This window comes from Scomber scombrus, chromosome 21 (assembly GCF_963691925.1).
Source record: "Scomber scombrus chromosome 21, fScoSco1.1, whole genome shotgun sequence".
Classification (NCBI taxonomy): domain Eukaryota; kingdom Metazoa; phylum Chordata; class Actinopteri; order Scombriformes; family Scombridae; genus Scomber; species Scomber scombrus.
In genome coordinates, this window is record NC_084990.1 from 4,548,375 (window position 1) to 4,562,780 (window position 14,406).

Consider the following 14,406-nt stretch of genomic DNA (forward strand, 5'->3'; position numbering starts at 1 on the left):
GTGACCATTGTTTTTTCCAAGTTTTTTCACTGAATTTGTTGTCTTTTTCCTTGAATTATTTATTAATTAAAGGTACCCTGTGAAGCTTTTGTCACACTATTCCGCTGACCTACAGGTGGCAGTAATGACATAGCATTTCACAAACAAAGGCAGGGGAAAAAGAAGACTGATAGCAAGCAAACATAGATGTAAATAATGCAGGTTTCGAACTTTCAAGAAAAAGTACTTAACACGTTTGTTAAACCTTGGGGATACCCCTTGTGTGTTACGGTAAGTAACACAGAATGTAAACATAAACTTTGTTTGTTTACCAAAAAAACTCCGAAGGGTACCTTTAATAAAGCTGCTTTCTTTGTTCGGCCATGGTGGCTGTTTTAGTCATGCTTTACAACTCTCTTCATTCCAGTCAAACCACTGTTGCTGCGGCTTCAAATACAAAACGTGTAATTTGAAGCCACATCAGCCATCCATTACCATACGCCAGGCTCTCATCTGACTGCTCGTCTTTTGCTGTGTAAGCAGTTTATGGCATCTCAAAAGGGTCTAAAAGATTTTGAACTTTTGATGTGATGTTCACAAGTCATTTCACATTCATGCAGTTGTGCAACACTTTAGCGAGACTGAAAAAAATGATAATTGTATCTCAATGTGTTAAGAATACTTGATCAAATATTTGTGGTTAAATGGTTTGTGTGTTTGAGTAAAGCTTCAAAACAGCAACCTAATTGAACATGCACTGAACACTCAAGCATGTATTGTGACACTGAAGTTACAAGCCTATTTGAATGATACCTTAATTGGTCTGGACAGTTTAATTTAGTCTAATTGTATTGTAAAACATGTCTGGAATTTCTTTATCAGCAAAACAAAGATTTTAAAATCTTGACCTTTTTGATCATTTTTTGATGCCATAGAGGTGCAAGAGTGCCAGACTTTACCCTCATAGTGTCAGGAATGTGTTGGATGTCAGTCTGAGGGAATTCCACACATGTCTTCCATTCAGAGAGATGCTTTGAAGTGACCCACTTACCCATAAAGACTGTCAGTTCCTGGACCCAGAGCCTTGTGGCTGTGACCGTCTGCTGCTGGATGATTGTTTTACACTCCTCAGCTTGAAGAACAATGAAGAGAGCTGTCAGTGCTAATTATGAATAATTCACTTTCTTTAAAATCATAAATCTGGCGTATCAGAAAGACTCATTTTGCATAATTATTACATAACAAGCATCAGCGCTTAATATTAACTTTAAACTTCATATTAATGTTTATCTTCGACACGATACAAGCCCTCACTGTGTTATTGCCCCCAGCTGTGTTGAAAAGCTGAGCTCATAGCGGAGTGAATAAGCTGAGCCATATCTCATGTCCCATACATCCTAATCATCTGCTGACCCTACTGTGGACCTCAGCTCAGCTCTCTAGATTTACTGGTTACTTGTGTATCTGTTGAACTTTTGCACTGGCTCTGCTGTTGAACCCCATCTGTGTGTGTGCGTGTGTGTGATAGGATTCACCCGGCCCCCTCTTACGAGCTCCGTCTCACTACCCCCCCCACACACTTTTCCCCAACACTTTCTGGAAGAGTGTGTGTGGTCTGTCCTTGTGTAACATATTAAACACACCCTCTCTCTCTCTCTCTTTCTTACCCTCCTTATCTTTTTGCAGGACTCTAGGGGAAGCCTGGGCCCAACTGAAGAAGAGTCTGACTGACGAAGCTGAGGTTCACCTCAAGTTCTCCTCAAAAGTAATTAATGGCACTATTCTCTAAACTTTAATTAGCTTCAGCCTGCTTGATTCCCATACCTGAAGTTATATATATATATCTTAAAAACGGATACATTTCCTGATATTTAAATGGATTGTTTTCGAGTCCATTTGTTCGTCCCAAAAAGCCAACTGTACATACTGTACATTAGCTCGAGCCAGTTAGCAATAATATGCAACATTTTCCTCCAAAATAAAAGCATTGACATAATATGCAGTTATGTTGACACTGAAATTAGCTTCACATTCAGCCTAAACACAACTTTACTGTATGTTTGGATGCAATGAAGAGTAAAGTGGAGCTATTGTGGTGAGTAGAGCTGCTATCATTAGTTGATTTATCAATTAGTTGATCGACAGGAGATGAATTGTCAGCTAGTCCTCTATTATAGTAAACTGAATATCTTTGAGTTTTGGACTGTTGGTCAGGACAAAAGAAGACATTTGAAGACATCTTCTTGAGCTTTTGGAATCAGTGATCAACATTTTCGCCATTTTCTGACATTTTATAAACCAAAATACTAACCAATTAATGGAGAAAATAATTAACAGATTAATCAGTAATGAAAATAATCCTTAGTTACACCCTTAATGGTGATAACATGTTCAGCATCTGTTTAATTTTGTCAGTTGGGGGACCAATTTGATATGTGGCATAAAAGTATTAACACAACTGATTTACACATCCCCTCATCCCTCCTGCCACTTTGCACATCATGTAGAGAATGTAACTTGAATTAATGATCTATTCTTAATCAAACTTTTTCCAGCAGTTGTTCAAGTTCAAGTTACATGCAGCTTTTACCTCAATCAGCAGCTTCCTTAATGCAGTTTTTTCCTTGAGGACAGCCATTAATTAGAGGATAGACCCAGTTTAATGACATTGTACTCACCAAGTTAATTGCTGGGATCTTGGAACATGGTGAAATTTCTACGATAAAGTCTGACATCCGGCAGGAAACATGAACAGTCAATGTTATGAAATTATTACCCAAACTGTCTGATTTAAATATCTAATCACAGTTTACTTACTGACTTTCTTATTTCGCTTTGATCTATCGCACTTCAGCTTGATTTATGGTTGTTAAGATGTAGCTGAGGAGTCTGTGCATGTGGCTGCAGAAGCTAGCAGAAGTTATCTAATGTGCGTCTCTCCAAAAAAAAAATACCTGGAGCGGGGCTACAGTGGCTACAAATAAATCACATGGGGATTGTGGTAGCAAATTAACAGTCCAATAATTTGTTACTTAAAAAAGTTAAAATTTCAAAAGGTCCAAACAGAAAAATCACACAGAGTCGTCCAGCTGAATGCAGTCAGAGTTTCATTCGTCGACAAACAAAATCCTCGGAACCAAAACAACACACACAGCGTCTATGCAGAAATGATACAATGATTTCAGATAAATGTTTCCTTTTATACTGATAATTGTCTGGCCATCGTGGGAAAGTGTGGAATCCCCTTTGCCCAAGTAGATTCAGATTCCTTTCAAAACAACTTTTCTTGGCATCGATCACATAATGCAACTCCAGTCACAGTTTTCAGAGTCTGGCTTTGAAACTTCAGTGTTTAATACAGGGGTTACTTCAGTTCAGTTTCTTCTATACAAGGGTTACCTCAGTTCATTGACTGATGCCCACTTACTTTGAGTTATATACCATCTCAATTACAATACTGTTTCGTGACTTTTGCTACTGCATTCTTTTCTTTTAAAAAAAGATAATAATAATAAAAGTGTAATACATATAATCACATATAATTCAGGGTATGTTTATCAAATCATTAAAGTGCTTTTTCATTCAGTAATCAAACACATCTCTTGTACCATAAGGCCTTCAGTCTTGATTATCCGTAGCAAATAGTAGCCAACAATAAAATACACAAATAACAAATGCATCATGTGTTCATTATTAACAGTCCATGGCTGATACATGTCATGTTGCAGCATTACCAACGACAGCTGAACTAAAACACTAAAACAATGAATTAAAAGTCAAAACCTATCTACAACAGGACTCTATTTGCATCAGCATAGATCTGTCTTTATTGTAGTTACATATTTGTGCTCCAAATAAAGTGGTTTCGGTTGCCTGGATGAACTGTTGGCTTGTTTACGACCTGTCTGAACACTCATTTCAAGATTTTAAAATCTCAGTCTTGTACAGGACAACATGCTGCGACATTGTAGAATATTCTGAAATTGGAGTACAAAACTGATAAGCAGTGAGGAACCTTTATGTCTTACAGTACATGATACCATATCGACTGTGTGAGTGACGAAGCAGAGAGACTGCTTTCAAATAGAACACAGTAAAGGGCTTCCCGATGGCTCTGTGGGTTGAAGGACGTACATATGACACGCAGGCTTTGAATCAGCATTTATCACACGCTGTCTGCCACCAGCTTCCTCCCATTATAGTCAATGACCTCAATCCCAGTGTTTGCACCTTCTTCTTGAGCGCTCGGTCTGGGAACTAAGCTAAAGATAAGCTCGGAAAACTTTCCACCTTCTTCACCGGCTTCTTCGAGGGACATCGCTCTTCATTTTCAGGGTCGTAAAGTGCGAGTGTGAGATGTCACGGGAGGCAAGAAGACGAAAGATATAGACCAGGATTACAGCTGGGCCGACAGAGGAAATCAAGTCGGTGATGTTATCCACCAGAGATGCGCAGATGTGCGGCGGCGCTCCAGGTTCTTGCAGGAGAAAGGAAGGATTTGAGTGGAAATTAACTTTGAATGATTGGTTTCCAATGTGGATACTGGAGGGGGAGTGTAGATCTCATTCATCACTGACAGCTTGGACAGTGAACAGCACAGTGCTCAAGTTCATATTACCAGAAAAGATCTTGTCACTCAAAGGTCACTCGTCTCAAAAATAATATTATCATATTATCATATCTCGCTCCTTGGAGAAATACGTTCCCACTAAATTTGGATTAAATCCATATCTTGCATTCAGAAATCAGAAATGAAGAGAAATCTGACTGGGAAGCGAAGAAAAAGTTGATATTTAATGTCCCAGTTGTTGTTCAGCTCCATAAAAATCAAACCATTTCTCATCTTAATTAGCTGAGTGTGAGAGGATGATGACACAATGTTGAAAACCCACTACAGGGAATGAAGCTAATTATGTTTTTTAGGATAATGAAATCAGATATACAGAGCAGGACTAAAGTGATTTCCTTTTTTTTGACTGATAACTGTATAATTATTGAAATTGAAATAGTGTAATTCTTTTCATGACTTGCTTCTGGGGAAAAAAGGAATAATTTTGCTTCAGTGCCTCTTTATATGCATGAAGAGTTACGGTATCTGCGTCTGGATTTATATTGTTGTTCTATTTTAAAGCTGTCTATCAGAAATCTGAAAGTAATCAAAAGTTGTGCACAGTGAACACAATAATCAAAAGGATCACTGAGTGACACCGAATTGAAATTCAGTTGCGCACCATCCCTGATTTATTTATTTTTTTCCGACCCACGGCGGCCTGATGTTGGGGAAATACACAAGAAATTAGTTTCTTTTCTATATTTGTCACACAGCAAACTTACCGTCGTCACATGACTCTCAATAAGCTGGCCTACTTTATTTCAGGATCAGTATGAGCCTGTCAAATGAACCGGCTCATAGTGTTTCTTTTCAGTATGCAAAGCTTTGATCCACATATACCAGCAAGTCACAGACCTCACTGCTATGGGTAAAAGGTCTGTGAGGCAAAAGGAAGAGTGTTGGGATCCCAGGAGTGTGACATGGATGTATTAAAGAACTAGATACTATGTTCCAAAAATGGCACCTCATTCATTTCAGTGAAAGTTACTCACTGGCTACCTAAGCTGAAAAAGTTTGACAAGCTTTTAGTTACCCTCTCTGGCTAGGCTAGCTAAATTGCTTCTAGCTTCTCACCGGTATGAATAGCCAAAAAAAAAAAAAAAAAAGTTTAGATACAGTTGTCTAACCTGGTGTTTATTTAATGAATATATAATATAGCAATATTATTTCTTTCACACAGTTCATAACACAGTACAACAAACATAATGTTGCTAGTTTGTGGGATTGGCCTTTGCTGATACCTGGCATACAAATATATTAAGGTAGCCTAAATCCACTAGTCTGATTTTGTTTTTAATATTAAGATTTGATCAAATGACTAAATTTGACAGGTAAATTATAAAAATGAAAATGATTACCTGACTTTGCACTTACTGTCAGCACTCAGTGTCTTTCAGTGTTTCAGCGTCTTTAAGCCAATTGCTTTGGTGTTTGTTCGACTGCAGCATGATCACTTTTTTGCTGGATGTGTAAATAAGCAAATATTTCCTAAGTTTGCCATATCAGCGTAGAAGGTGATAGATAATATGTCAGTTGGCTTTTTTTTTTTTTCAGTTTGTTTTTAGCTCTACCCAAGTAGCCGAACAAATCAGTTCATGCAGATTTAAAATCTTTTACTGAATGTATATAATAATAATAATTAGTAATAAAACTGATGTTGAATAGAGTTCTTGAGGAAAAATGGACACTAAAGCAAGTGAGGTTCTTCACTCCTGCAGACCCCAAAGAATGTTGCACCTCATTCCTGGGGTTTGAAAACCTGAGGCCTCCTGGAGTAGTTCTGCAGTCGGATCCTCACGACCCAAAATTAGCATTTAATTTCAAAAGCACTCAAATGTAAAATGTTCTCCTCTGGTGGTCCGTGTTGAACTGTTGGTTGTTTTTTTGTTTGAGCAGCTCCAGAGTGAAGTGGAGAAGCCTTTTCTGACCTTCAGGGAGAACTTTAAGAAGGACATGAAGAGGTTCGACCATCATATCGCTGACTTGCGGAAGCAGCTGGTTGGACGCTATGCAGCGGTGGATAAGGTACACACACACACACACACACAAAAACATCAACGAGCACGTCAACTCTAATGTAACACAGTCTCTCCTTGCATTTGGCAGCAACAGATTTTCAGGAATCATCTCGCTGGTGGTTAACATTCCACATTTCTACCATAACCAGACGGCTGTTTCCCGTCTCTGGAATGTTTCCTCCTTTTTGTATACGTACAATGAAAAGCAATTGGCTAAAGGCTGGGGTGACTGCAAATCTGTCTCACATCATCTGTCATCTGAGCACTCTTTGCTTTGAGAAGGGATAAAACAGTTTTTCTCTGATAAACTCATCCGATAGAGAATTGAACATTAAAACCAGGACAGGAAAAGGGATGCTGGCTGTGTTGGCTTGTCATGAGGAGGCTTTAAGACTGGATGATGGATGCATTCTCAGAAAGTTTGCAGCAGACTGCTTTATCTCTATGACGAATTGAAGTAGACTAACATTATAAAAGCTGCAAATGTGGTGGTTGTACATTTATTGTTGTTGTAATGTTTTAATAAAATATTTATGTCCCCTAGTCTTTGACTTTTGCAAAAATAATGTTGTGAAGCACCAACTATTGTTAAAAAATAAGTAAAAATAATAATATCACTCGAGTCAAATATGCAAATATTTCTAATACCAATTTGAGTGTAATTTTAGATGGCTAAAGCGATTAGTGCTTGTAAAGATACGTAGATTATAAAACAACAGGACCAAAACACAGCTGACTAAACAACCTCATTTCGTGACTTTAGACATTACTTTGTGAAGATACAATGGCAGAGTACATTTTTTTAGTATCAGAAAGGTAGACCAGGCATGTCCAAACTATTCCATAAAGGGCCGTGTGCCTAAAGGTTTTTGTTCCTAACAATCAAAAGCATAAGATTCAACCAATCAATTGTCTGAAGACTGAGATCAGTTGATTAATTCAGTCAAGCCTGGTGTGCTCCTGCTTGGTTGGAATGAAAACCTGCATCCACATGAACCTTTATGGAATAGTTTGGACATCCCTGAGGTAGGCAAAGAGGTACATTTTACCTGTTGGTGGTTTTAGGTATATGAGCAACCCTTTCAACCCTGTTTTAGTATTAGAATGATGCTTGTCTTCAGAAAAAGTCTGCTGCCTAAAAAATCAACCTTATGTTTTTCTTGCTATAGAATAAAAAGTTCTCTATACGTGCAGCTGTGAGATCTGAGCGTTTCTATAACTGTGATCCCTTATTACTGCCAGGCCCGTAAGGCTCTGGCTGACAGACAGAAGGAGTTGGAGTTGAAGACTCAGCAGCTGGAGATCAAACTCAGCAACAAGATTGAAGAAGACATCAAGAAGGCCCGCAGGAAATCCACACAAGCAGGTCAGAGTCAAAAGTCAAAGGTTCAAACTGCTGGTCACTATGGGGTCATGATCTCACTCAGGTGATTGTTGTTTTGGGTAAAAGGAAGTGCTGGTCAGTGTACTTGCAAGCTCTCCCATGTCTCTGTCTGTGATTGATAAGATTGAATATGTTTAACTTAGTGCTGCTTAAGTAGTAGTATTTTTAAGTAGTGGCTATATACTGTAGTATGGATGGTACTTTAACATTTTCTACACTTGAAAAAAAAAAACCCACTAAAGTTTCTCCAAAGCATTTAAATCACATACAACACAAAAACCATTAGGTTACTTTTTGGCTTATTCGAGGTAGACAAAAACTTCTGTTATTAATTTAAAAAGACTGAGGCATCCAGTGTTACGGCTGTAAACTGGTAGTAACAATCTATAAAACCACAGTGGTGTGTGTTCACATGTTTTCACTGGTACACAGCTGGGCTTGGTGTATTGATTGATGCAGGTGTGTTAACAATATTCCCTGTCTTACTTTACTGATATACAGTACCAGTCAAAAGTTTGGACACACTTATTAATTCAACAGATGGGACTCAAGGTAATGGTAAGATGTGTCCAAACTTTTGACTGGTACTGTATAAGTCAAAAATATCATAAACTCCCTTTTTAGTATCTACAACAGATGTTACTTTATGATAAATTAAAACTGTGTAAGATAAATGTGGATACATTCACAAAGTATAAATACAATATTGACAACAGAGAAGTAGAATATGATTACATACAAGGATGTAAAGTGTGTTTAGCTCACTGACAAGTCATTGAAGTCTATCAGATATTCCCAATGGAGTTAATATTGGAATATTCCAGCACTTGAAAGGATAAACTAAATAAAAAGTGCTCCAGATTTTTAGACATAGCATTTTTAGCCTGAGCAAAGAAATGAAATGCAAACTAACGCTAAGACTAATTGTTACTTTGTCTGCATTCAGAATTCAGAATTGGTTGAAAAAACACCTAAAGATGTTTTGATGTTAGACACATTCTCTTTTATTTTCAAGAGGACAGAACGAGAAAAGTATTTATTTTCAAATGACAACACATAATGATGTTTTGTTTGTGAGAAGGCTGATTGATCTATGTAAAGTTCTGCCAGTGGTTCATGATATTAGCAGGGAAAACGACAACCGCTCATTATTTTTAATTAGCACTTTTTCAGTCCTGTGAAACTAAAGACCTGGAAGTTTAAAAGCAATGCTAGGGTCCCCTAGAGGTTATAATGTTCTTTACACCCCATAAAAAGAGACGGAACAAACATACTGATGACTAAGCTGTTCATAGAAAAGTAACAGTAGTGTGGCTGAAAATAAAGTTTGTACTGAAAGGTCATGGAATCATTAGAATCAAAAGGGTTCATTCTCAGGGGTGCATGAATGTGCTCAATTTCATAGCATTCTGCCCATTGGAATATTAGATATCTTGTTTACAGGTTTTTTGTAAGAGGGGTAACACTTTGCATTGATTGTTTATATATTTTGTGCAGTTGCAAATTTTGGCCTGATTTGAGTGCTTAAAGGAAATATCAGGAGGTCAGCAACAACATTAGGGATCATGCATTTGGGGACTGCGAGTATCCACAGCAAACATACATATCTGCCCAGCAGTGTTTGAGATACCTCAATATAGAGGAAAAAAGGAGTGGTGAGCGAAGGGGCATTTTGACCTGACAGTGGTGCTAGCTATAAGGTTAAAGTGGTCATTAAAATGATTGGAGGTCACCCTCTGAGGACCATGAATATCCAAACTAAACTTAATGTCAGTCTGGTGAACAGTTGCCAAGATATGTTCGTTTTAAACAAAGAGTTGGACAGGCTATTGTTCGACCTTGCTTCTAAATGAGTTTGCATAAGAATGTTTGTTTGATCTCTGCAAACAATATGTGGATCTTGATTTAATCATTCATTCAGTCCCTCCATGCCAGATGCAATATTTTCCCATGTGAGAGGTCATCTGAGGTTTATCAGCAGTGGCTGGTGTCAGCGCTGCCCTCAATTTAGTTACAGCTCAGATACCACTGACTCATACAGCAGAACTCATATAGTTTAGTACATTTTTAACTTACTGGATGTTAAATCTGCATCTTCCTCCAGTGTTTATTTAGCCCTTCATTTGAGCGGTCACTTGATTGGCTGTGAACCAAGATGCTGTGTTTGTCTTGGTACATGACGCATGAGCTTTATCAGCATTTTCGAGCCAGACAGGGGAGTATTTAATAGAAGGGATGGGAGAGGAGAGAAGAAAAAGGGGATGAGAAACTCCAGTCTGTGTTCACACCAGACTGGCAGAAAGGCGTGGGTGTGAACTAACTCCAGAGCGCCTGGGAGGGGGTGGCTACACACACACACACACACACACACACACACACATACATGCACATAAATAATCTGAACATCCACCCAACATAGTAATTTAATTTATAATGGAGATTGTTGTTTTCTCTTGAATTAGTGGAAAGATTTCAACCTACTCTACTGTTTCCAAATGTTTGAGACTGAATGTGAGACTGAACTGCTAGTTAAAGCTAGACTATGGCTATTGAAAGTCAACACTTCCTCTTACAAATGAAAAGTTGAATTCACAAGCAATAAAACTAATCCTTGCTCAGGTCAATACCTCTGCTACAGCCTTACTTTGTACATACATCAGTAGCTTGTGTTAGCTAATGTAACCCAACTTCAGATAGATACAAATTTGTTGCTGACATTACTGAGACAGTTTGCTAACTTTAAGACTTCTCTGCATTCATCATTATCCCGTTATTGTCACTTGTGGTCACAGCTGTCACAAGAATGAAAGATTGGCTATGTCCTACATAAGAAAATTAGAAACTTTGAGACAGTTAGCTAAATTTACGACTTTACAGTTGTTCTCTACTGTTTTAAGTAAATTTGAGCATTTAGCATTATCCCGTTATCGTCACTTGTGGTTACAGTTGTCACAGGTTTAGAGCTTAGCTATAGTAACATGTCTTTCATAAGAAAATTAGAAACTCTGCAACAGTTTGCTAACTTTACGACTTAACAGTTCTTCTCTACTTTTAAAGTAAGTTTTAGCATTATTCCACTATCGTCACTTGTGGTAACAGTTGTCACAGTTATGAAAACTGGGCTATGTCCTACATGAGAAAATTAGAAACTTTAAACAGGGAACAGTTTGCTAACTTTACGACGTAACAATTCTTCTCTACTTTTAAAGTACGTTTTAGCATTTAGCATTATCCTGTTATTGTCACTTGTGGTCACAACTATCACAGGTTTACAGCTTGGCTATAGTAACATGTCCTGCATAAGAAAATGAAAAACTTTGATACGCTGTTAATTAATGACAGTTGCCTGTCATTCTACTAACAACCAATCATATCTCAGAAACCATGCTAAAATAGGCGCAGCAGGTTATTGCAGTAAGGAGTTAAACCACTGGAGGGCAGAAAAAACAAGATATCTGGCATGTGTTAAGTTACTCCTTAAGGGAATCTGTAAGCTTAACAGAAATAATGACAATATATATGAATGAATTTATAGTTATATACAGTATATTTATATTGACCCATATGAGAAAAAAACATTATACTGTACATGTTTTTTTGCCGTATCATTTTGTATTGGTCATGTCAGCTGAATGTGACCACAGACCGCTGTATGCCCACATCTAAGAATTTTTCCGCTGTACAGATTTATGTAAATTGACTCACAAATACAACAACTTTAAAATCGACATATGTTTTCAGTTGACATTTGAAAACTCAAGTAACCATTAATGCAGCTCTTGTTTCAGCTGAATAACCTCCCCCTTTAGAAAACAGCACATATGAACACAGTGTCAGACTAAATAATGCAGTGAAGTCAGGTTATATTCACACACACACACACACACACACACACACACACACACACACACACACACACACACACACACACACACACACACACACACACACACACACACACACGCCTGTCTCATTGGCAACATGGGGTCTGTGCTTACAGCCTGGTCAGCAGCTACAAACAGTGAAAACAAAGCACATGTGCATGTCAAGAGGGTGTGAGAGGAAAAAGAGGCGTGGTGGAGAAGTAGCATTTAGCAGGAGCCAGGTTGCTTTATAAAAGTTTTTTTTTTTAATAGCTGAGCGACCTGAGGAAAAGTGACCGGCTAAGAGTAAACAGATGTAGACTCTCCGCCAGGGGTGTGATGTCATGACTCAACCAGACACAACCACATGCTGTCACACACAAGTACAGAGCCTCTGTCCAAACTGGCTCTCCTCGTGCACACACAAATAACACACACACACATACACAGCCATCCCTCCTCCGTGCTGCTTATGCAACCGGGGGAGAAAAACAGCAGCAGTTGTTGACGGTGCTCATGGCGTCTGGCTGCCAGTGATGACTGCAGTGTGAGGGAAGCAGCGAGGAGACTGATGCCAAAACAACTAAAGCGGAGCATCTGTCTGCTCATAACAAAGGCTCATTATCGCTTCATGCTCTCGCTGCCTTTCATACCAGACATTTCTTTTATATCAACCACCTAAGACCATGATCAATCTTTTATCGAGCCCATTATTCTTATTTAAAGGGATTTATTGGAGTGTAGTAGTGTGGGCTTATCTGCAGCATAATCAGCAACTCTTTTGCATTTTCTTTCCCATTTTTTTTCTCCCCTTTCTATTTATAGAAGCATTATTCTGAGCTGAGCTGACCTGAAGACCCTATTTACTGTAAACTGGGCTGAACGATGGCAGCCGTAAACACTACAACTTTTTGATGTGCCAAAACATAGAACCTAGATAAAATGGTGTTTGAAGAGCTATCGTTTTAAATCCCACTGACCTTGTATGCTGAGCAGACAAACATTGTTCAAAGCCACAAAGTTTTCTTCTAAATTCTAGTAGAGGTACCAGATATTTCTTGGGGAAATGTGTATGAAATGATGCAAAAGACATTTTAAGTAATTTCACTGAATCAAAGTCTTAACAACATATAGTTTCAATGGAGATATGGAACAAACTGATACAGAATATATACTGTATAATACTGTGAGACAGAGTGGAATAGGATGATTTGACCAAACTTTAAGCTATTTACAGAATAACTGAACAGCAGGATGAAAAGCAGTGTTTTGCTACCCTCACATTTTACAAAGCTGTGATCAGTATTTTCCAATTTTTCTTTGAAATAACAATAGGTGATGGTGAAGACTATGAAGCCTCAGAGGATTACAACCAACTTTGTAGTTACCTTCTGTTTTACAGAGAGTCTTAGAGTATTCCAGGCTAATGTTGTGCTGCTCTTTGTCTACAGAAGGTGTAAATAAGCAACTGTCTGCTTAACTTTACTCGTGATAATATCTCAGTATTGTTTTTTTAGCCTGTTACACTTCCCCCAAGAGGCAAAATAATCAGTTATTGCAGGGTTAAGATTTAGTGGCATCCAGCTGTGAGGTTGTAGAGTGCAACCAACTGAATACCCCTCCCCTTCCAAGAGAAACTTGAAAACCTTCTTGCAAGAAACACAGAAGGCTGTCTCTAGTCTAGCCAGTGTTTGGTTTGTCCATTCTGGGCTACTGTAGAAACATGTTGGGCTCCATGGAGGAGGATCCACTCCCTGTGTAGATGTAAAGGGCTCATTTTAAGGTAACGAAAACACAACAAATTATTTTCGGGTGATTTCTTGTATGGTGTTATTACCAATAAGTAATGTGTTATCTACCCATCTAATGTAAATGTCAGTTATCATTGAAGATGTGGCAGTAGTTGTTAGGAGTAGCTGACAATTGATGAAGTATGACAGATTAGCTTAAACCATGTACAGCTGAGCTACACTTTGTCTCAATTTTTCCGTTATTTTTGGAGACTGTAGCCACGAATCCAGTTGGCTCGGAAGCTATCAGGCAGGTCGACTCCTCATTCATAATCCCTCCTACAAAGCTGGTCAATTGTTGACTTGCCTTTTTAACTAAAATGTGTAAATACAAGTAAAGTTTTCACTCTAAGAACTCCATCTTGTATCATTAGACATGACTTTTTCAGAGAATTATATAACTGTCTATACTGAAGGTGGATGTGGACAGTGAGTGAAACAAACTCCCCTCAAGGATCCTCTTCAGACCCCAGAGTCCACTTTGAGAAACACTGTCCTGCATTAGTTGCGAGCTATTTAGTATTCACAACATTAACATGGATATAAAGTATCAGATATCTCAGCAGACATTCACCACAGAAGATTGAGAGTCATTTGCTGAGGAACAGAATGATGTGCATCATTTCCTCTCTGATCTAATCTTCCTCATGATTAGTGTTTGTTTTTGTTGCCAGCAGGATACAGTGAGTAACATTAATGAAAAGACAGATTAGACCTTTCCTTTTTATCCTTGCTTATGGCATCATAATGAAATCTATTA

General features: G+C 38.2%; 1 protein-coding gene across 1 annotated transcript in view; it reads left to right on the top strand.

Moving 5' to 3' along the window:
* The window catches only part of gas7b (growth arrest-specific 7b), a 63,068-nt gene that overhangs the window by 43,406 nt on the left and 5,256 nt on the right, over positions 1–14,406 (top strand). The window contains exons 9-11 of the mRNA XM_062442096.1: positions 1,666–1,744; positions 6,488–6,616; positions 7,852–7,975. Coding sequence (XP_062298080.1) covers positions 1,666–1,744; positions 6,488–6,616; positions 7,852–7,975 — 332 coding nt within the window. The remainder of the gene's footprint in view (positions 1–1,665; positions 1,745–6,487; positions 6,617–7,851; positions 7,976–14,406) is intronic.